The sequence below is a fragment of the Lates calcarifer genome, linkage group LG12 (assembly GCF_001640805.2).
Source record: "Lates calcarifer isolate ASB-BC8 linkage group LG12, TLL_Latcal_v3, whole genome shotgun sequence".
NCBI classification, from domain to species: Eukaryota; Metazoa; Chordata; class Actinopteri; family Centropomidae; genus Lates; species Lates calcarifer.
In genome coordinates this window covers 22,501,395-22,524,983 of record NC_066844.1, presented here as the reverse complement: position 1 = coordinate 22,524,983, position 23,589 = coordinate 22,501,395, and the positions used below count along the sequence as shown (strand labels likewise).

The 23,589-nt window shown below is 37.9% G+C and overlaps 2 protein-coding genes and 1 long non-coding RNA gene across 5 annotated transcripts in view; 1 reads left to right on the top strand and 2 right to left on the bottom strand.

The window, feature by feature from the left end:
• Positions 1 to 2,985: 2,985 nt before the first annotated feature.
• gpr61l (G protein-coupled receptor 61-like) lies at positions 2,986 to 9,422 on the bottom strand. The gene is made up of 2 exons (XM_018681317.2): positions 8,370 to 9,422; positions 2,986 to 7,384 (listed from the first exon to the last, which is right to left on the bottom strand). Exon 2 carries the CDS (start codon positions 7,327 to 7,329, stop codon positions 6,040 to 6,042), a length of 1,290 nt encoding a protein of 429 aa, XP_018536833.1. The 5' UTR covers positions 7,330 to 7,384; positions 8,370 to 9,422; the 3' UTR covers positions 2,986 to 6,039.
• A 119-nt stretch (positions 9,423 to 9,541) lies between these two features.
• Positions 9,542 to 13,710, bottom strand: parp3 (poly (ADP-ribose) polymerase family, member 3). Of its 2 annotated transcripts, XM_018681306.2 has the most exons (10): positions 13,483 to 13,707; positions 13,234 to 13,359; positions 12,802 to 12,981; positions 12,485 to 12,623; positions 11,745 to 11,968; positions 11,494 to 11,649; positions 11,283 to 11,369; positions 11,019 to 11,196; positions 10,766 to 10,909; positions 9,542 to 10,625 (listed from the first exon to the last, which is right to left on the bottom strand). In XM_018681306.2, the coding sequence occupies exons 1-10, from the start codon at positions 13,666 to 13,668 to the stop codon at positions 10,450 to 10,452; spliced, it is 1,596 nt and encodes a 531-aa protein (XP_018536822.1). In that variant the 5' UTR covers positions 13,669 to 13,707; the 3' UTR covers positions 9,542 to 10,449. The 2 variants fall into 2 exon arrangements, with proteins under 2 accessions (XP_018536822.1, XP_018536824.1); XM_018681308.2 differs by lacking the exons at positions 11,745 to 11,968; positions 12,485 to 12,623 and having other exon boundaries at positions 13,483 to 13,710.
• The window catches only part of LOC127143067 (uncharacterized), a 14,574-nt gene continuing 4,575 nt past the window's right edge, over positions 13,591 to 23,589 (top strand). Inside the window, exons 1-4 of one of the 2 annotated variants that reach the window (XR_007814238.1) lie at positions 13,591 to 13,702; positions 14,832 to 15,102; positions 17,038 to 17,503; positions 17,840 to 17,948. This is a non-coding gene — a long non-coding RNA (uncharacterized LOC127143067). Of the gene's footprint in view, positions 13,703 to 14,831; positions 15,103 to 15,134; positions 16,702 to 17,037; positions 17,504 to 17,839; positions 17,949 to 23,589 lie in introns of those variants that run through there. The other variant, XR_007814237.1, reaches the window with a different exon arrangement.

Below are 23,589 nucleotides of genomic sequence, written 5' to 3'. Positions count from 1 at the left end.
TAGGAAGAAGCTGCACATAGGACATGATCAGCCTGGAGGGGATACAGGGAAGTGGATCGAAACATGAGCTCATCTCATCAATACAGAACAGAAATCCTCCTAGACTCCTAAAAAAGGGAGAGAATCTGTAATGAGAAAAGGTAGAGTTACACTTTTGGATATAACCACCCACTAAATGATCCTTATTTACCAGTAAGAAAAAAAATGTTTAGCAGCTCGTCCTTGCCTGTAAGTCTACCCCATCTTGGTGTAACAACAGATGTGAAGGTGTGAGATGTGAGGAGCCCTGCTGACAGTGAGACCCGTACTGCCAGCGGGAGGGGGATGAAGTAGTAGCACCACAGCCTGAACACATGAAACGGGCCGCGACTCCACAGCCACCCTTTATCAACGCTCTGAACCGAAGGAGGCTCAGCAATCAAATCTTCAAACATGACCTTGAGACACATGTAGGGACACTGTAAGTGACTTCTGGCAACAGTTTTTCCCAAGTGTGTAAAATCTAACAGTGAGAGCTGGGGGCTTGGAGGTGTGTAAGTGTAAGTGTGGGGGTTATATATTACAGAATCTTGGCATGAAGAATAAGAGTTAAGGGTAAGGCGCATGAATGAGCTGCAATGAGGAGTGCTATAATATCCTGTAGAGCTGAAAAAATAGTACCGTATGATTATGCCCACTTGAGGTCAGTATTGTGCAGCTCATTAACAGTTAACTAGCAGTGCCATCTAGTCTTGTGTTAACTAACGAGAACCACCAAAATCATGTGCAGGAACATACAGTAAATAATTTAAAAAACATCCCATCCCATACCAACATTTTTACAAACTTTTTTTACACATTATGTTTAATTTGTAAACTGCATTTATCTTTATCACCATGAATCCTCTGGAAAGAGTCGTTGCATGGGTGTAACCACAGATTTTCTCTTGAGTTCAGTTCCACATCATGTGGTTCAGTAGACAAGGGTGGAGTGGTATGCAAAGCATGTTCAGCAGGTTTGTTTATTTTACTGACCTGTCCAGCTCTTTGTGTCCCCAGACAGAAATGATATATTGTACCTCAGCTTGGGGCCTGCACCGTGTGATCTCTGTTAAGGTTTATGTGTGTTTTGTGTTGGTTAAATCCTGGTGACAGGTCACATTAGTCACCTTAAGACTCTTGTTGACTCTTGTGGGATCTCTGTCCTGAATCAGAGGCCTTGTGTCACTGGGTGGAATCCTGATCTTCAGATTTTACGTCATCTTCCATAAGTTCCCCTGCTGTTGTCTTATCTTTTAATCTCTCCTCCTCTCTCCTCCGTTTCCACGAGGCTGAGCTATGGCTCTGCTTGGTTGACTGCGGTGGTCATGTCACTGGAAACATGGAAGATGAGCAGGGTCTACCAGGAGAATGGCTTACCATTCTACTCTCAGGCTTGTCTCTGACACCCAGGTGGAACATAGTGGACTGCTGACTGCCTTGCCCCTTGTTGAGGAATGCCTTTATTGGCTTTAACAGGCCTATCTTTAGTGACATTTTCCATGTGACACGCTACAAGGAAAGTCTCATTTAGACCTACATGAGAAATGTTGAGTGGACATCGCTAATAGTATAAAATCAGTCTTCACTTTCTCCTTAAACATTGGAGGAATGGTGATGATCCTTGGGAATATTTGGGCACTATCATAATTATTCTGTCCTCTCATCATGAAAGCATTGTTGGCAGAGTAGGTCCATTAAGAACAGACTGCTCACCGCTTCAGCAGCTCCTTGCCAAGAGCTGTCCTCCTAATCGTCCTTCCCAGCTGGAACTTTGCTCTCTCACTGACAGTCTCTGCCCTGGAAAAGGGCAGTGACAGCAGTCCCACTCACTGTTCTGTTCTTTTGTGTTATTGTCTACCACATCATTACACTTAATGACTGCCTGTGATTTGTGCACACAATTCATATGCAGTTTGTAAAAGTTTACAATGAACTCAAACCTGTCTACACTCTTAACACTTCTTTCAGGAACTAAATGCCTCATAGAGCATCAAACTACTGGCTTTCTTGTATTCATTTCACGCAATATACTGTGAGTGCCTCTCAGCATATTGAATCTATGATATCCCAAAATGTCCATATGCACCTAGTGAAAGTAAGTGTAGATGTAATGGCAGGTTAATACAGCCATGTACTCGTGTGTTCAGTGCCCTATATGGCAAACAGAGTTTGACTCTGTTGATCCCCCAGTAGACCCAGTAAATAAAACACCGGAGTACTACTTCAACTAGCAGGCCAATGTACACGAGTCCAATATTCTCTCTCCTTTTTGCTCTGTTTTGATTTTCACCATAATTTCCAGTAGCACTGGCAGTTGCTACTGGAAATGAGGGAGGCAAAATCAAAACGATGAGCTGAAAGATGCTAAAACTGCCCCTAAAGTTAAAAGGAACCTTAGATTCTCTGTGGGGTAACCACTGCAAACTACCCTTTGGTCTTGCAAATAGTCATGTGATTGTGTGATCTTGTTGATACGTCAGTGGTTCATTATACCTAAACAAGCAGGTAGTCAAATGACACCAAGTGAACCTGGGGCCTTCAGAGGCCTTTGACCGACCACAGCCTTGGTGCAGTTACCTGCTTTACCCAGCCTTGTTCATCTTTTGTGGTGCATATATTCTACTTTCTGTTACATCTCTCCACGGCCTTTATCAGATATTGAATGTGAGCTCCTGTTTTCCCCAGTTATGTTACTTTCACTGTCTCCTACACATCCATCAATAGCATCTTCTTACAAAGTCAGCAACAGAACCTTCACATTTTCCTGCTTTTACTGAATTAGTCAAATGTATTTGAACATGCATACTGTGCATCTGAGTCTCACCATATTTTTTTTTTTACACAGATCCCTGGCCATTAAACATTCCACAGACATGAGCAGACACTTAGCAGATAACATGTATCTCACTGTTTGTTGAAAATTCCTAGAAGCCCTCTTGCCAGAGATGTCCAAACAAAGATGAGGGAGGGGAATTCACTGGTATATAGCGCACTCTGTTGGCCATAGTTTGTCTGGTAGATTTTCTTTTTTAATAAATCCTCATTATCCCTGATGGTTAAATCAGCTGTAGTTTCCACTCACAAAGGCCTAAATAGCTCATTTTCTTCCAGTGCTTACAATAATACTAAAGATCTTGTGGTACTGCAGTGGTGGTGGAGTGGCAGCAGGGTCTGATTAGTTGATGATTAGTGGTGTGTGTGGAAACCATGGTGATGCCCCACAAATTGCCTTGTGGTTGTGTTTGATTGTCTGTAGATCCTCAACTTAACAGAAATTAATTTACTCACATCTGGTACATCTCCTGGTTGTAAAAATAAGAATTTTAATCAAAGATATTATCATGAGTTAAATGGAAGATAAAGATCACAGTAACAATTTATGCTGCTAATTTGAAAATTTTGATAGTAAAGCCAAAACAAAAGTACCCTACCAAACTGAAGAAGAGAGAACAGTGGTTGTGTTAATTATAAGTAAGCTGGTCAATAGATTGTCCTCTGCTGTCACTTGTAGTAACAGTAACTAATAACAGAAATCTCCTTTGCTCTTTTTCATGTAATGTTCCTCAAACCACTCATTCCTGATTACAGGCATTCACTGACTGGCTATACCCCAAGACTTCATGTCTTGATTTTTATTTTATCACCAACCCAGATCAGGCCTTTGATTCTTTTTTACTTTGGAGTGAGTGCTCTTCTCTGCGCAGCTGTTCAGCCTGATGACATTAGGATACTTGTGCAACATCACTCTACAGAAAACTACCAGAAATGTCTGACTCCATAAGTGGGCTTTGCTCACCTTGTCCTCTGTTATCCATACTGTTGTACAAACCACAGTCAGGGCTTATACATCTGGAATTACATTTTCAGAATGAAACAACGTAGAAGACACATGTAAGATTGTAGGGGAAGAAGCCAGCAAATCTTTGAATGAAGGCGATGCTGAAAAATGACACAAGGTAAAGTATGTGCTGTCATAACAGCCTGGTCAAATTTGAGAAATCAAATTGCTGAGCTCCAACAGTCACATCTGTCCATCCAGAAGTATCTAGAAGAACAGACTCATCTTTGTTTTAATGAGACAATATGTCTGAATTCAACTTCAGTGATGAAGGGTGATGACTGAAATGTTGTTGAGGAAGATATGATGGCAATCTTAAATGTGTCCTAATTTGTAGGCTATTCACTGATATTTAGTTGTTCATACACTATTGTCAGCGGCTATCAATCCAGTCAGCACTGGCTTAATGATGTAAAATTTGCCTTGTTGGTACAGAAAAATTCTCATTATTTAGTGGCTATATATTTGTGAAGAGAGAATTAAATGAAAAAAGACAGATAGAGAACAACCATTAAAGAGAGGAAAACATATACAAATATGCAGGATGGCATCCATACATTTGTCTCTCAACATATCTCTGTACATGCAGCACTGATATCCTCCTGGAAAGAAAGCTAATGCAGAACTCAACTTAAAGTATTAAATACACAATCACAGTTATGTAAGGGTGGTTTAAATCCCAGTTAGTGACAGCAAAATGGTGTTATCTGCTGTAACCACACTATTCTGTCTTTTCCACTGTTTGTAAAAGACTAATACAAATAGCAGAGGCCATAAAATAGCACTTTGTTACCACTCTTGGTGCATTATCAGTGCCCAGTAATGATTTCCATTGTAAATTCACTATCTTCACCTCACCGTACCCATGCCACTATTATAGCAGTCCATATTTGCAGGGAATTTTGCTACCTATCCTCAGCCTCTATTCGCGTGTTAATGAGCCTCTATCTGAACTTATAGACCTTATGTAATCAGTCTGCATATGAAAAGCAGGCATGAGCCAGAATTAGTAGACTCCAATCAGAATCTAAAGCTTAAGCATACATCCAGTCGAAAGGTCCTTGTTGCTATGTGAGTCACAGGCTCACTCAATTTCCATGACGACAGGGGTGGATGACATTCGCCGTCTATCAGCATATCTGTTGCACACAGGAACTCTGACATATTGTCTCCCAGATTCATGAGAGCTCCTCACACTGCAGAGCCCACAGTGTTAGTATACTGAGGGGATGATACAGTGATATATGGGAGTCGCACTATGTTGCTGTTTATCAAGTTATTGCTTAGATATAAATAATACACTGCTTGCCAATACTGACATTCAATAAATTAAAGTTCAACAGAGTCAGTTATCAATTTAACATTTCCATATGCAATATATTGTTATTGACATTGAAAAGAATGACATAGTGGAACCAACTCATATTCATATGGAATACAAATTGCTCCTAATTAAATACAATAAAATATTTAAATATCCATCCAATCACAACATTGTTATTGTAGTTAAACTCCAGATTTACACATTCATAAACATATAAAACATTTCTACAAACATCATCAAACCAAGCCCACTGTAATATATATTGTAAAAATACACTGAAACATTTATCACTATTTCAATACTTCATGTTACAGTATGGCTATAGCACCTTGACCTATCATGAAAAAGCCTTCCTGAATTAAACTGTAAAAGGTACTGGACATTTAACATGTATTTAAGGGAGAGGTTCACATTTTTTTCAGATCTGTTTTAAAACATTACTGATAGCTGTAATGGTTTCCTTCTGTCCATACTGGCATCTCAGTGTAAGTGATGGGGACAAAATCCACAATCTTTGCTCTGTGCCAAAAAACATTCTTAAATTCGGTTGATTATAATATGAGGCTTGAGCAGTTTGAGTCATTCAAATCAAATGGGGATTTTTGCATACAAAAATGACTGTGGATTTTGTCCCACATCACTTACACTGATTTGCTTTAAAGAAGGGACCTCTTTATGGCTGGTAGGAACAGAAAGAACAAGAAACCAACTTTCAATGGTCTTATCAGTATTGTTTTAGGACAGATTTGAAATGTGAGTTTATCCATTGAGGAAAAATGGTGCACAAACATGAAAAATGAAAAATCTCATGTCCTATATATTAGCACTGTAGTCCACAGCTCATGTTGGTCAGTGTTTAGGCATGTCCCTCAGGTATTTGTCCAGGGAGCTTTATCCCCTGGTCTATAGTGTTTCTGGAACTGTTGGCACAACTGGAGTGGGTTTCAGCTGTGGTGCTGGTTCTCTGAATGAACTGAAGGAAGTTCTCCTGAAGGGAGCCCTCATGGCTGGATGCCCCAAACTCCACAGGCTGGGTTAAGCAGCAGCGTCGAAACTTAACAAGCTCCTCTCTGATCTGTCTGTTCAACAGGCCGTAGAAGAATGGATTAACTGCAAAGGAGGAGTACGCGAGCCAGGTGACTGCCTCTTCTAAGTCCCCAGGGCTCTGCATGGAGCCAGTCAAAGACATTTGCAGGTGAAAGATAAAGTAGGGCAACCAACAAACCAAGAACTGGCCCACAATGAATACTAAAGTGAGTGCAGCCTTGCCTCCACTGAAAGCCCTCTCTGGAGATAGTCTTTGGGGCAGAGTGCGGGTGGTGGTGATCATGGTGGTCTGGCTGTTGATGGAGTCAGAACGATCCTTGGCAGGGCTCGCATTTGCCCATGTTGGCACAGCGGGGACTTGCTGGAGGGCCGCAGAACGAGCTACCTTGTACACAGCACAGTAAACAGCAAAGATAACCACTGCGGGAACCAGGAAACAAACCACACTGAAGAGCACTGCAAATACTCTTCTCAGACGACTGTGGCTCGCATGGAGAGAACAGTGAGCTGCAGCAATGGAGCTTTGGTGTCCATAAGCTGGCCACCCAAACAGCGTGACCAAAGCCAAGAGGACTGATTTAACCCAGATTAAGAGCATTACGCCAATAGCAAGGTTGATGGTCATCTTGACTTCATAACGCATTGGATGTACAATGTAGAAATAACGCTCCACACTTATGGCTGTGATGGTGAGGATGGACAGACAGATGAGGAAAACATTGAGAAAAATGTAAACCTGACACTCCAGAACTGTAAACACCACAGTGCCAAAGAATGGTGAGCTGGATATGATCCCCAAAGGCATGAGGAGGATGGCACACAGCAGGTCCACAGCACAGAGATGACACACAAAAGCAAACCTTTTCAGGTGAGGCGCACGAGCAATGGCCACCATCACACCAGTGTTGGCCAACAAAGCAATGAGGTTAAGGGTCACCATGCAAAACAACCCAAAAAGGTCTTTGATCTGTGACTGGGAGCTTGTGACTACACTCACATCGGCAGGCACGGTAGGATTGGGGTTCCATAGGGCAGTGGTAAGATCTGGCAACGATTGATTTGGCACTGGGGCTATCAAGGGACCAGTCTTGTCGGCCATTATTCATTCACAACGTCCTCCATTTGTTTCTCAGATGTCTTCATGTCCAGATGTCCTGTGTTGAAAAGACAGAAACAAATAAAAGAAAACAGCTTTAAAGCAGTCCAGACACTTAAGGTTTATTCTGAAGCTATGAATTTATCAAAGCAATCCTTTTTCCTTGTATAAATGCTTTGCCCATATAGATAGCTATATGTTACTGGAATTAATTATTTGAGAAATATATTGCAATTACATTTATGTTTACTGTTGATTTCTAATTGAAATTATCATCATTTAAACTTGTCAATCTGGCCAACAGTTTGCATGTTTTAAGTGTAAGTAGATTTACTTGTGGATAAATTAGAAACAGTTTACAGAAAACCACAGTAAAGAATGGCCTTGTTTATGTAAAATCAGTATTAGCCCCATTAAGGGCCATTATTGTTTAAGAGTTGTTAGTAGAATAAGCAATGACCTGCTTCAGTAGTCTGAGCTGTTCTCTCCCAGTGATCACAGTTAAGATCCAGAGTGCTTTTGTATTTGATCCAACTGCACTCACACACAGTATATTTAACACTCTTATTTAGACACAGTGAATATACGAGTAATAAACGTAAATGATAGTGTAGATCTACAACCAAAGGACACCTGTTTTAAGTAAACAAAAGCAAGTGTGCAGGTGAGTGAGGTCTTTTTGGGCAAATGGAAAAAATGAATTAGAATTTTCTACCACTTTACTTTGGAGTGTCTGCTTCAGTGTATAAATCAACAAAATTAAATGACCAAAGTTCTGCTCCACAATGTCAATAGAGAGAGAAAAAAAACCTGGGAATGTGGTTTTTGAAAATGTCATTGCCTGACATTCATCCTATATATTATTTGCAATGGTGCATTAATAGTAAATATGAGAAAAACATATTTAGAAAATAGCAGCGCCATCTCTCATAGTGTGGTAAAACATACTAAAAATAAAGAATCCTTTTTATTTCATCACTAAAAATAAAAATAGAACATTCAAAGGGAAATACACAAAGCTGAATATGCATAAAATTACTTACCCATAATCCACTCACTGTTTGTGTGGTACAATTCAGACCAAACAGGTCAGCCAGGTGTCTGACTTGACAGAGCTTCTATTAAAATTACACATATTTATTTTTATCAGCCCAAACTAGAGGTAGCGTAGCTTGATTCAATTTTTTTCCCCCAAAAAAAGTAAAACAGTCAGTGTTCCAGGTGAAAATCGATGTTATCAAATCCAGCCAACTCAATGTGTGAAGTTTGGTTCTTCCATAGAAAGGCTCTACAGGTCCAGTCTTATCACACATGTGTAACTGTAGTTATAGAAGTGCTGATCACTAAGGCCATGATGATGCTTGATGGGAGATGATGCTTCCTCTCCCTCATCACCCCTCATCAAGAAACACTCTCATTCCTGTCTTGTGCTGTGTATGGCAGTGACTGTCACACATTGTATTGTGCGATTGTGTGTGTGGTTTTTTTCTCTTTCAAACAGACACACACTCCACTGTCCCCCTCCAGAGCCCAGTCTTCCCTGGGTCCTAATTGCCACCAGTTAAAAGGGGAAACTCACGTTTATCAGTTATCTCTGTGTCTGTGTCTGGGACTTCCTTTGTGTCACATTATATTTGTATATATATATTGTTACTGAAATTTTACAAGTGATGCATTGATGTATGACTGTTACCAATTTTTTTGGTTTTCTACCTATCATGGGACAAACAGACCATGTAACCTTATTAATTTCTGAGAATGTGTTCAGGGTCTGGTGGGAATTTGCTACCTATATCCAGTTGCTTTATGAATTACTGGACTATTAATCAAATCTTAACAACACAGAGACAAAATAAGCAGCATTTTCCTATTGTTGTTGGTTGAAGTGCAGCTAATTTTAACTACTTTAACTGGTGAAATCTAATATGTAATCTATAACATGTTTTATAAGCTGCTTTGATTGTCTGTATGTGATAGTCAGTAGAAATCTATTTAATTCATTCACTCACTATAATTACTGTATTTTTCAGCAAGTACTCAAATACTGTCATGCAAATTAATTATATTACTTTATATCAAACATCATCCAGCAGTATAAAACATTTTCTTACATGAAATACAGTAATAGTAAACAATGCCTGATATATGAGCATGGACTATACAAAAAGATCAAAGTCTCAAATGCTCAGCATTCAAGTAAAAAGACGGCAACAAGTTGGAGAGGTATTTAAGTTTATTAACTAATCACTGATTCAAGCCTATGAATTCAAGTAATGTCTAAGGCAGTTACATTCCAAAGGATGTTTCTCACTACTGACACCATATGGTAACATTTGGTACCATCAAAGCTGGAAGACATCCAGGGCAAGAAGTTTGGTCAAGCTATTTATGACGTACATATTATATTACTTTACACTACAGAAGGACTTTCAGAGTGTTTCAATTTTAACAGTCTGACATAATATCAGATTTGTAACAGTGCTTGGACATTTGCCACAACTCTGCTGTGCATAGGGTACATTTTTTCTCTTTCTTTACTTCTCTTTTTTTTACTATATTATCAATATTATTTAAAACATATATATAAAAGCAATGGCATGCATCAAATTCCTTCTAGATATCCATGATATTTTCTTTCAGAGGGACAGGCTTATATTGTCATTTCCACTTGGATTAAATAATGCAATATGTAAAAGTCAAGCTAGTCAAACCAGAACTAAGATGCTTAATAGAACACAAGGTGCAGTATGTAATTCAACAGCAAAATAGTGCAAATATTTAGAAGCATTTTAGATGTTTAAAAACCAATATCAAGTAAAAGATACCAGTAGGAAAATGGTGAAAGGACATCCTCTCTGTCATGATAAAGGAAAAAGTAGATACACTTTGTCAGCATGTGTTTTATAGGATGTGCAGTCCATCAAACTCAGGTCAGTTTTACTGTGTGCAAAATATAAGGTACAGAGAAGTTATTTAAGGTAGAAACATCTGCACAATATCTGTTATAGTAAAGACAATAACCATATTAGATTAGAAAACAGTATAATCAAGCTCTTCACGAAGCCCCTTATACAGAAGGAATGTTGAGCATTTCTCTGTCAAAGGACCTGCTTCTTTGTTGAATTAGTACGTCATGTGCAGCTCCAACAGGTAGCGAATGCGACACTGACTCTCTTTGTAGATGAGATATTCGCTGTTGCTGAAGCTGCTCCCTGCGTACTGGGGCTGAGGTATGGGCTTACCCTGAGGCACAGAAACCTTCTTGCCCTCCAGAGTGATGAAGATGTCCTTAGAGGGATCTGAAAACACACCAGTTAACAACTATAATTAGAAACAAAACAAGCCAAGTAGAATTTTAGAAGAGTTTTTAAACATGTGGCTCTCAGTGTACTGACAGTGACCTTGAGAGAAAGGCTTCACTGATTGAGTAAAACTGTACCTGGTTCCACTGTTCCTCGTGCCACTACACTATCATAACCTGCAGGAGCCTTCCTCAAGGAGCAGTTGTCTTTGGTGATAGTATATTCTTTGCCGAGGGCTACTTCATTCAGAAACATCACTCCGGTATTTTTGGAAGTGCGCACTAAAAATATGAGGCAAAAAATTTGAATTTTTTTAACACTGTACCATCAGTATGATTGCAATCAATGTCATTATTATCCTCTTTAATCCATGTCTTCATAAAGCCTCACCGTAACATGCAGACTTGCTGTTTTCAGATGCAAAATAGATTCCACGACCAACACGGCCTCCTGAATGGGGCATTATCCTCAGACCACTCTTCAGGATGGCTGCCACCACCGCTATGTTTGTACCATGCCACAGCAGACGACGGTTCTCCAGACCATCGTTCTCCCTGAAGCGCTCTCCCTGTGGTGTACAATGTGTGTATGAGTTCGGTTAACAGGACTTCAGCTTTCTGAATTATGTTAAAAAAGATTGACTGTAATTCTCACCTCTGTCCCTCGATCGATTTCCCAGACATTAAGAATTTTTGTTTTCTGATACTCATCTTTAGTTGCTGTCAGGTATTTCTCTATGGTCTTTAAATGTAAAAGAAAAAAAACAAAGTAAATATTGGTGGACATGGACGATGATATGAGATCCACCATGACAGTACAAGGGCTTTGCATTTACTTGACCTTACTGATATTTATACCATAGTACCTTGAAAGTTTCTGCATCTTTGTCCATTAGAGTGAGCTGGCAATTGAGAGAATTGTAGTCTTGGTCTAGAGGGTGAGGAACAGTCTCTATCATCTCTTCCTGAGCCTTCTCTGTCTCGGACTTCAGAGTCTGGGCAAGCTCAATGTCAGCCAGCACCTTTAAAGAACATGTAAAAGGAGAGTGAGTTTAGGACTGAGATAAAATCATAAAAAGACAGCTCGCTCTAAAAAATAATCTTTAAAAAATTTGACCATAAGCATCTCTTTCTTCTTCTCCACAATCTCTGTGTTGTCGATGGTTGGCGGTCTGTTCCGGCCAAAGTTGTGTGGGATTGTGGTGAAGAACTTTGAGGAAAGTTCTTCCAGGCGTGCTCTTCCTTTTTTTTGTTTCATGGCTGCCTCAATTTCCTCTAGCACTTCAAAGCCCTTTGCAATCTGCAGCTTACTCAGCTTGCCCAAAGGCATCTTCTTGATGTCTGTATAACAGCCACACATACACACAAAAATACAGTCAGACTGGTTATTGCATATCTTCTTTGTTTTTTCTAAGAAAAGGCATCGTGCACAGTATATTTAGCCTTTTTTAATGTGCAAACTTTTTTCTTCTTCAGCTGCTTCCAAAGACATGTAATGATAGGATCATGTTAGCAAAGCCCAGGACAGTGATCAGATACTGTAGTTCAAAATGCTAAGATAAGGAGATGTGTTGTGTAAATGTAGACTTCACCCTTTGTGGCAACAGATCAATCATTTACACGTCACACGCTGCACTACGCTGATCTCCAAGTTTCCTACATTTCTAAGCAATACTGAAAATTGCGCTAAATACACAAAAAAGCACAAAGATTGTTTTCACATCAGCACCCTGTTTAGTCTAACAGGCACTATTACCCAGTGGGCATGTTACATAACACATGTTTATGCACACCGAACATTTGCAGACTACAGAGACCTGTTTGTATGAATGGGCTGGTTGACTGAAACACACCCACCTAAGTTCATACATTCCATTGCCTCCTTGAACATATCATTGCTGAAAATTAGCTCGATGAGGTGCTGTGTAGCCTTATCGAGGGTGCAAGGTAGGACGTTTTTAGGGACTTTGACAGATTTCCCATCAACACTGTCCACCTGCAATATCAAAAAGTACACCCAGTGAGATGCTGCTAATTTACCAAATTGCAAATGATTAAAAATATTACCTTATTCAGTGTCTTTGATGAAGTCTAATTCTAATCATTATAACAGCTTCAGGCTTCATATTCACACTCAATGCTCTTTGTTCCAGTGAGAGGTACATTTCCATCACCTTAATCTCAGCATCCTGCTCTCCATCCACCTCAATCAGGGTGTACTTCCCAGCGTGGGACACAAAATTCATCCGATCGCTCCAGTTGTTCTTTGTTTTATCCTTAAACTTTTTCTCAAAGTCCTTGATGGCATCCTCAACTTTATTACAAGGGTTGAGTTTGGATTGTCCCACTTCACCCTGAATTTAGATGAGAGATGCGGTAATTAGGGGCAAGTTATCCAGACACCATCACCACAGTGAATTAAACATCACCAACCATGTTCACATGACATGTGCAGTACTAATTTTAACTTACTAATACAACAAAATGTAATTTAATTTGTATCAAATAGATGTTATCATCCCATTGAAAAAACACATGTTTCTAATATGTAAGAATTTACAAAGCACACAAAACAAAATAAATAAGGCAGCTTAGAAGGAACTTACCACCCTACCCCATCTGTTCCATGAATAGTACTTCTTGTTTGCTTTAATAACTTGAATGACATAAAACTTATTATTGTTATGTCCAATGTTTGTCTGATTCAGCATGCAGTCATAGTCCTCATGTACCTGGTGGAGAAAATACAGATCACTTTACAAAGTTCTTTAAATATGATCGCATAAAATTCTGTAATTTGCCTTAATGTGCCCAAATAAATACTTGGAGGATAACTAATGTTTAATTTTTCTTACCTCTCCAGAGCCCGACAGTGAGCAGTGCTCATCCACCTTCCTCTTGCCTTTTACCTGTGGCCCTGCAGCCAGAAGGGCCTCTTTTGCAGAGGTGAAGGCATCCTTGGGCTTTGATGTCTCAGGCTCCTCCTTGGCCTTCTTGCCACCAGCCTTGGCAGCAGAAGCAGCCCGTCTCTTTGGTGCCATGCTCCCCCTGCTTGAGAACCATGCAGAAACACATGTTGGTAACTGGGCATAATGCCTGGACAAGCTGAGACATGCCCACACTTGCAGCTAGCCCCCTCTAGCTGTTCATCACGAGACATGACTGAATTGTGCACATGTACTTACTGTGTAATCAACAGTCAGCTACTGTATTAAGAAGCAAGTAATAGCAATTCAACGATATGCAGCTGTAGTTTGTATGTGTTTGGAAACAAATAAACCAGAAAGCCTCCGCCCTCCCCAGTTTACCCCAAAGACGAACTGGATTTCTGTCAGTAGCGGTGAACTCACCCTTTTTAACTTTAAACGGTGTCAGAGAGAGAGAGGAAAGCAGGCGGACACACAGCCTCTCCCGGTGCTGAAGAATACAGCTGACACCGACTCTGGTTTTCGGGAAGTTTACAATCACTTTACAGTCAGAGGAAGAGGCGGAGCTCGACTGTATGATTCCTGCTTCTCTTCTTCCTGCTGCTGCTGGGGTGGAGTGGATGCATATGTAGAGCCGAGTAACAGCGATACCGCCACCTACATCATTCCGGTCTTACGTCCCTCAGATACTGTTCCCCTCCCGTTACTCTTGTTTCCCGTAGATCTCCACCCTCTGTCCCCGGTGGCAGGAGTTATGATAAGGTCATCGACAGGGAGAAAGGCTTCGACACAACACCTTATTGTTCTGTTTCTCTCAGAACCTTTAAAACGGAAATAAGGAGAGGCAGGCCAAATTAAAAACCTTTCATTCAGGCTCACTAATGTCCCACTACTAAGGTGTAATACAGGCAAATAACCCATGAAGGGTTAGTTACAAAATGTGCCTCACGGACATAAAACTGATCCTGTCTATGGTCCACAACACCCACTGTCCACTGTCAACGTGACATCTTAACACATACTGTATTTATGTTTACACCTGCGCATAATTGTGGTACTATCCGGGGCCGGCTCTACGAAGGGGCAAGAGGGGGCAGCTCAAATCAAAATTTTAGAAGTTAAGACAACATATTTTAATAGATTATCCAAACAAAGAATGTGATAAATGTTAACGCAATTAACTCTCTCTCTCTCTCTCTCTCTCTCTCTCTCTCTCTCTCTCTCTCTCTCTCTCTCTCTCTCTCTCTGTGTGTGTGTGTCCTGGATCACCTGGCCAGTTGGCGTTTTTTCTGCCGTTGTTGGCTTACGTGTTTTGTCATTGGCTGCGTCGTGTGTCGTCATTGACCCTCAGGGAGGAGCGCAGAGAGGCGGAGAAACGAAGCCGGAAAACAGATTAAAACCAGCGTTTGAAGCGTTGCCTCAGTTTGTTAGTTCTGTGAGAAAACTTAATTACCAAAGAAGCCTGGATGCTAAAACACAGTTGTAGTTGCTTTTTTATTTTATCGAACACAAGTGAGGCTGGACGTTGAACACACCTGTGGTGCGAAGGTAAGGCTAATGAGCGAACTAGCTAGCAGCTAACGTTAGCGTCTGGTTTCATGAAGGATGATGGCGGCGCGTGCAGACGCAGCGGCTTCTTCTTACTTCGTCTTTTAATTCACCGTGACCAGCAGACTTAGAGACAGCTTTATCATTCAGGCTGTCAGAATGCTGAACCCCTCTCCCATTTCTTCCTCCCCTTCCCTCTCTGTCCCCTGCCCCCACAAACTCTGGTCTCCCCCTGGCTCCGTGAACCACATATTCTGGACTATATCACCGTTAAGGTGAATTACACAGGCTGTTTACTGACACCAGCCACTTTAACGTTTTATCGCGTGGGTAAGAGTGTGTTTGTGTTTCCGTGACTGAGGCTTCCCTAACATGAGTTGTGGACCCCCAACGTGGAAACACGTTTTCGCTCTTGATAGTCTGTTTAAATCCCAATTGTAATTGTTTACAGTCACTTTATCGACATTTTGCATCTCTGTGTGATTTTGTGTTCCATCCTGATAATTTTAGCTCAGTTTATAGTGGTCTATCATGTCATTGTCATCACTTTGTGTCTATTTGTGGTCATTTTGCATTACATTACATCTGTACCTGGCTGCTTTACACCTGGATGTCAGTTTAGCAACAGCAAATTTGAGGTGCCGCCACGGCCACGCCCTTTGACGAAAACTCAACCTTTTCATAACTTTTAATGACAAAGGCGATAACGGTATATTATCTGAGTTTGAAGTCGATATGATTCGTTCAAATACAGTGTCCCCAAATGGCGAAAAATAAGCAAAATTGTATATTAAAGTCAAAATGGCTGACTTCCTGTTGGTTTGAGGTCATGACATCAGGAGACCTTAAGTACATTTGGGCATGTTATGTATGTGGTCTGAATTTCGTCCACCTACAATGAACTAAGCCCAATGAGGAATCACTTTTGAATGTTTACGGGGGGCCCTATAGAGCCATTTTGCACCATTTTTGAAGTCTTATAGTATAGTGGGGCATAAAAATGTTTTGTTGAATGTTCTGTTTCAGCTGTAATGTTTAATATTTATCTGTGTTTTCATGGTTACACTGGATGAGGACTAGGTAGTAGTGTATCGATGATTTTCCTTTGTATGTTTGTCTTTAATTCCCTTCAGGCGTCACCACATTGTCAACATAATCGTTTACGATCGCAGAGACTTCGTCCATGATTGCAGAGACATTGTTGAGGATGAGGGAGACATCGTCCATGATCAGAGACATTGTCCATGATCGCAGAGACCTTGTCAAAGATGAGAGAGACGTTGTCCATGATCAGAGACATTGTCCCATGCTTCGTAGAGACCTTGCGATAGAATTGGCGGAGACGGGGGTCACCGATTTGACGGCATTGCCCGCGATCATGGAGACATTGTCGATGATCACAGAGACACCGTCTATGATCTCAGAGACATCGTCCACGATCACAAAGTCATTGTCCATGATCACAGAGACTTTGTCCATAATCTCAGAGACATTGTCCACAATCACAGAGATGTAGTCCACGATCACAGAGATGTTGTGCACGATTGCAGAGAGTCTTCATACAATGAAGTTCTTTGAGACCAGGACAGAGGCCTCCAGGTAACTCACAGACAGCTTTACATCAACTGTCCAAGACAGAGCACTGACATTGAATTATGTTCAATATTCAGTATATCATAAAAGTGTTAGAATAAAAGTTATCTGTAATATAAAACTAATTTATAAGTAATCTGTATTAATAGAAATAATGTAAAAGTAATTTGCATTATCAGAAGTAAAATGGTATAGTTAGGCATAAACATGTTTTGTTAAATGTTGTGGTTCAGCCGTAATGTTGAATATTTATCTGTGTTTTCATGGCTAAACTGTGGATGAGGACTAGGTAGTAGTGTATTGATGATTTTCCTTTGTATGTTTGTCTTTAATTCCCTTCAGGCCTCACCACATTGTCAACATCATCGTTTACGATCGCAGAGACTTCGTCCATGATTGCAGAGACATTGTTGAGGATGAGGGAGACATCGTCCATGATCAGAGACATTGTCCATGATCGCAGAGACCTTGTCAAAGATGAGAGAGACGTTGTCCATGATCAGAGACATTGTCCCATGCTTCGTAGAGACCTTGCGATAGAATCGGCGGAGACGGGGGTCACCGATTTGACGGCATTGCCCGCGATCATGGAGACATTGTTGATGATCACAGAGGCACCGTCTATGATCTCAGAGACATCGTCCACGATCACAAAGTCATTGTCCATAATCACAGAGACTTTGTCCATAATCTCAGAGACATTGTCTGCAATCAAAGAGATGTAGTCCACGATCACAGAGATGTTGTACACGATCGCAGAGAGTTTTCACACAATGAAGTTCTTTGAGACCAGGACAGAGGCCTCCAGGTAATTCACAGACAGCTTTACATCAACTGTCCAAGATAGAGCACTGATATTGAATTATGTTCAATATTCAGTATATCATAAAAGTGTTAGAATAAAAGTAATCTGTAATATAAAAATAATTTATAAGTAATCTGTATTAATAGAAATAATGTAAAAGTAATTTGCATTATCAGAAGTAAAATGGTATAGTTAGGCATAAACATGTTTTGTTAAATGATGTGGTTCAGCCGTAATGTTGAATATTTATCTGTGTTTTCATGGTTAAACTGTGGATGAGGACTAGGTAGTAGTGTATTGATGATTTTCCTTTGTATGTTTGTCTTTAATTCCCTCCAGGTGTCACCACTTCGTCATCGTCATCATTTATGATCGCTGAGACGTCGTCTACGATTGCAGAGTCATTGTCTATGATTGCAGAGACATTATCTATGATTTCAGAAACAAGGTAATTCACAAACAACTTTACGTCAATTGTCCAACACAGAGCACTGACATTGTTTATGCTCAATATTCAATATATCTGAAATGTGTAATAACAGAAGTAATCTACCATATAAAAATAATTTATAGGCAATCTGTATTAAAAGAAGTAATGTAGAAGTAATTAGCATTATCAGAAGTAAGATGTAATAGTCACAATAATCTGTTAATAGATGTAATTTGAAACAGTAAAAGTTATTAAAGGAAATATGTAACTTGGAAAGTAATATGTAATGGGAAAAGTAATCTAATATTAGAGGTAACAGTAAAACTAATCTGTAATATAGAAGCAAAGCAGAAGTAATGGTAATCCAAAATAAGGCATCAAAAATGTCATAGGATAGTAAGGCATGAAAAATGGTCAAAAAAATGTCATAGTACAGGAAGGGATCAAAAACCACCAAAAAATGTCATAGTAAAGTGAGGGGTCAAAAACGGTCAAAAAATGTCATAGTATAAGAAGGAGTCAAAAATGGTCAAAAAATGTCATAGTATAGTATGGCGTCAAAAAACATGAAAAAATGTCATAGTATAGTATGGCGTCAAAAAACATGAAAAAATGTCATAGTATAGTATGGCGTCAAAAAACATGAAAAAATGTCATAGTATAGTATGGCGTCAAAAACGGTCAAAAAATGTCATAGTATAGTATGGCGTCAAAAAACATGAAAAAATGTCATAGTATAGTATGGCGTCAAAAAACATGAAAAAATGTCATAGTATAGTATGGCGTCAAAAACGGTCAAAAATGTCATAGTATAGTATGGCGTCAAAAAACATGAAAAAATGTCATAGTATAGTATGGCGTCAAAAAACATGAAAAAATGTCATAGTATAGTATGGCGTCAAAAAACATGAAAAAATGTCATAGTATAGTATGGCGTCAAAAACGGTCAAAAAATGTCATAGTATAGTATGGCGTCAAAAAACATGAAAAAATGTCATAGTATAGTATGGCGTCAAAACGCAAAAAATGTCATAGTATAGTATGGCGTCAAAAACGGTCAAAAAATGTCATAGTATAAGTATGGGCGTCAAAAACATGTCATAGTATGGCGTCAAAACGGTCAAAAAATGTCATAGTATAGTATGGCGTCAAAAAACATGAAAAAATGTCATAGTATAGTATGGCGTCAAAAAACGATCGAAAAAATGTCATAGTATAGTATCGGCGTCAAAAAACAGTCAAAAAATGTCATAGTATAGTATGGGCGTCAAAAAACATGAAAAAATGTCATAGTATAGTATGGCGTCAAAAACGGTCAAAAAATGTCATAGTATAGTATGGCGGTCAAAAAACATGAAAAAAATGTCATAGGTATAGTATGGCGTCAAAAACGGTCAAAAAATGTCATAGTATAGTATGGCGTCAAAAAACATGAAGTATAGTATGGCGTCAAAAAAAAAAAGTCATAGTATAGTATGGCGTTGAAAAAATGTCATAGCAAAAATGGTCATAATAGTATGGCGTCAAAAACGGTCAAAAAATGTCATAGTATAGTATGGCGTCAAAAACATGAAAAAATGTCATAGTATAGTATGGCGTCAAAACGTCAAAAAATGTCATAGTATAGTATGGCGTCAAAAACATGAAAAACATAGTATGGCGTCAAAAAAAAAATGTCATAGTATAGTATGTGAAAAAATGTCATAGTCGTCAAAAACGGTCAAAAAATGTCATAGTATAGTATGGCGTCAAAAAACATGAAAAAATGTCATAGTATAGTATGTCAAAAAAAAGTCATAGTATAGTACAAAAATCAAAAATGTCATAGTATAGTATGGCGTCAAAAACGGTATAAAAAAAAAAATGTCATAGTATAGTATCGGCGTCAAAACGTAAAAAATGTCATAGTATAGTATGGCGTCAAAAACATGAAAAAATGTCATAGTATAGTATGGCGTCAAAAACGGTCAAAAAATGTCATAGTATAGTATGGCGTCAAAAAACATGAAAAAATGTCATAGTATAGTATGGCGTCAAAAACGTCAAAAAATGTCATAGTATAGTATGGCGTCAAAAACAAAAAATGTCATAGTCGTCAAAAACATGGTCATAGTATAGTATGGCGTCAAAAAAAAAATCATAGTATAGTATGGGTCACAAAAACATGAAAAAATGTCATAGTATAGTATAAAAACGGTCAAAAAGTCATAGTATAGTATGTCAAAAATGAAAAAATGTCATAGTATAGTATGGCGTCAAAAACATGAAAAAATGTCATCGTCAAAAAAAAAAATGTCATAGTATAATGGCGTCAAAAACATGAAAATGTCATAGTATAGTATCAAAAACGTGGTCATAGTATGGCGTCAAAAACGGTCAAAAAATGTCATAGTATAGTATGGCGTCAAAAAACAAAAAAATGTCATAGTATAGTATGGCGTCAAAAAACGGTCAAAAAATGTCATAGTATAGTATGGCGTCAAAAAACATGAAAAATGTCATAGTATATATGGCGTCAAAAACGGTCAAAAAAATGTCATAGTATAGTATGGCAAAAAACATGAAAAATGTCAAGTAGAAAAAATATAGTATAGTATGGCGTCAAAAACATGAAAAAATGTCATAGTATAGTATGGCGTCAAAAACAAAAAAATGTCATACGTCAAAAAAAAAATGTCATAGTATAGTATGGCGTCAAAAAACATGAAAAAATGTCATAGTATAATAGTATGGCGTCAAAAACATGCAAAAAATGTCATAGTATAGTATGGCGTCCAAAAAACGGTCAAAAAATGTCATAGTATAGTATGGCGTCAAAAACATGAAAAAATCATAGTATAGTATGGCGTCAAAAAAAAAAATGTCATAGTATAGTATGGCGTCAAAAAACATAAAAATGTCATAGTATAGTATGGCGTCAAAAAATCAAAAAATGTCATAGTATAGTATGGCGCATAGTATCGTCAAAAATGAAAAAATGTCATAGTATAGTAGGCGTCAAAAACATGAAAAAATGTCATAGTATAGTATGGGGCCGTCAAAAAACCGGTCAAAAAATATGTCATAGTATAGTATGGGCGTCAAAAACGGTCAAAAAATGTCATAGTCATAGTATATGGCGTCAAAAAACATGAAAAAATGTCATAGTATAGTATGGCGTCCAAAAACGGTCAAAAAATGTCATAGTATAGTATGGCGTCAAAAACATGAAAAATGTCATCGTCAAAAAAAAAAATGTCATAGTATGGCGTCAAAAAATCAAAAATGTCATAGTATAGTATGGCGTCAAAAAACATGAAAAATGTCATAGTATAGTATGGCGTCAAAAAACGGTGTATAGTATGGCGTCAAAAACATGAAAAATGTCATAGTATAGTATGGCGTCAAAAAACGGTCAAAAAATGTCATAGTATAGTATGGCGTCAAAAACATGAAAAAATGTCATAGTATAGTCATCAAAAAATGTCATAGCGTCAAAAAACAAAAAAATGTCATAGTATAGTATGGCGTCAAAAACGGTCAAAAAAATAGTATAGTATGTCAAAAAATGAAAAAATGTCATAGTATAGTATGGCGTCAAAAAAAAAAATGTCACAAAAAAAAAAATGTCATAGTATAGTATGGCGTCAAAAAACATGAAAAAATGTCATAGTATAGTATGGCGTCAAAAAAAAAAAAATGTCATAGTATAGTATGGCGTCAAAAAACACAAAAATGTCATAGTATTCAAAAACAAAAATGTCATAGCGTCAAAAACATGAAAAAATGTCATAGTATAGTATGGCGTCAAAAAAAAAAATGTCATAGTATAGTATGGCGTCAAAAAAATGAAAAAAATACGTCAAAAAAAAAATGTCATACATCATAGCGTCAAAAATGAAAAAATGTCATAGTCGTCATCATCGTCAAAAACGGTCAAAAAATGTCATAGTATAGTATGGCGTCAAAAAACATGAAAAAATGTCATAGTAGGCGTCAAAAAACATGAAAAAAATGTCATAGTATAGTATGTGAAAAGTCATAGTCGTCAAAAAACGGTCAAAAAATGTCATAGTATAGTATGGCGTCAAAAACAAAAAAATGTCATAGTATAGTATGGCGTCAAAAAAAAATGTCATCGTCAAATCAAAAAATGTCATAGTATAGTATGGCGTCAAAAAACGTCAAAAAAAAAATGTCATAGTATAGTATGGCGCAAAAACAAAAAATGTCATAGCGTCAAAAACGGTCAAAAATGTCATAGTATAGTATGGCGTCAAAAATGAAAAAATGTCATAGTATAGTATGGCGTCAAAATCAAAAAATGTCATAGTATAGTATGGCGTCAAAAATGAAAAAATGTCATAGTATAGTATGGCGTCAAAAACGGTCAAAAAATGTCATAGTATAGTATGGCGTCAAAAAATCAAAAATGTCATAGTATAGTATGGCGTCAAAAACATGAAAAAATGTCATAGTATAGTATGGCGTCAAAAAAAAAAAATGTCATAGTATAGTATGGCGTCAAAAACGGTCAAAAAATGTCATAGTATAGTATGGCGTCAAAAACATGAAAAAAATGTCATAGTATAGTATGGCGTCAAAAACCAAAAATGTCATAGTATAGTATGGCGTCAAAAAACATGAAAAAATGTCATAGTAAGTATTCAAAAAAAAAATGTCATAGTATAGTATGGCGTCAAAAACATGAAAAAATGTCATAGTATAGTATGGCGTCAAAAAACGGTCAAAAATGTCATAGTATAGTATGGCGTCAAAAATGAAAAATGTCATAGTATAGTATGGCGTCAAAAAACATGAAAAATGTCATAGTAGTATGTCAAAAACGGTCAAAAATGTCATAGTATAGTATGGCGTCAAAAAACATGAAAAAATGTCATAGTATAGTATGGCGTCAAAAAAAAAAATGTCATAGTCGTCAAAAAACATGAAAAAATGTCATAGTATAGTATGGCGTCAAAAACGGTCAAAAAATGTCATAGTATAGTATGGCGTCAAAGAAAAATGTCATAGTATAGTATGGCGTCAAAAACGGTCAAAAAATGTCATAGTATAGTATGGCGTCAAAAAACATGAAAAAATGTCATAGTATAGTATGGCGTCAAAAATGAAAAAATGTCAAGTATAGTATGGCGTCAAAAAAACATGAAAAAATGTCAAGTATAGTATGGCGTCAAAAACGGTCAAAAAATGTCATAGTACGTCAAAAAAACATGAAAAAAATGTCATAGTATAGTATGGCGTCAAAAAACATGAAAAAATGTCATAGTATAGTATGGCGTCAAAAACATGAAAAATGTCATAGTAAGTATGGCGTCAAAAAAAAAATGTCATAGTAATAGTCAAAAAATGAAAAAATGTCATAGTATAGTAGGCGTCAAAAAAAAAAATGTCGTCAAAAACGGTCAAAAAATGTAGTATAGTATGGCGTCAAAAAACAAAAAAATGTCATAGTATAGTAGGCGTCAAAAAAAAAATGTCATAGTATAGTATGGTCAATGCATAGTCGTCAAAAAAAAAATGTCATAGTAAGTATGGCGTCAAAAAATGGTCATCATGTCATAGGTAGGCGTCAAAAAATGAAAAAATGTCATAGTATAGTATGGCGTCAAAAACGTGTCATAGTATACGTCAAAAGTCAAAAAATGTCAGTATAGTA

What these genes read in the sequence shown, in the direction of transcription:
- gpr61l (XM_018681317.2), bottom strand. Translation starts at nt 7,329, where the DNA reads ATGGCCGACAAGACTGGTCCCTTGATAGCCCCAGTGCCAAATCAATCG.
- parp3 (XM_018681306.2), bottom strand. Translation starts at nt 13,668, where the DNA reads ATGGCACCAAAGAGACGGGCTGCTTCTGCTGCCAAGGCTGGTGGCAAG. An exon ending in AAATCGATCGAGGGACAGAG is followed by an intron (nt 11,197 to 11,282) that starts GTGAGAATTACA and finishes TGTACACCACAG; the next exon opens with GGAGAGCGCTTCAGGGAGAA. An exon ending in ACGAGGAACAGTGGAACCAG is followed by an intron (nt 10,626 to 10,765) that starts GTACAGTTTTAC and finishes GTGTGTTTTCAG; the next exon opens with ATCCCTCTAAGGACATCTTC.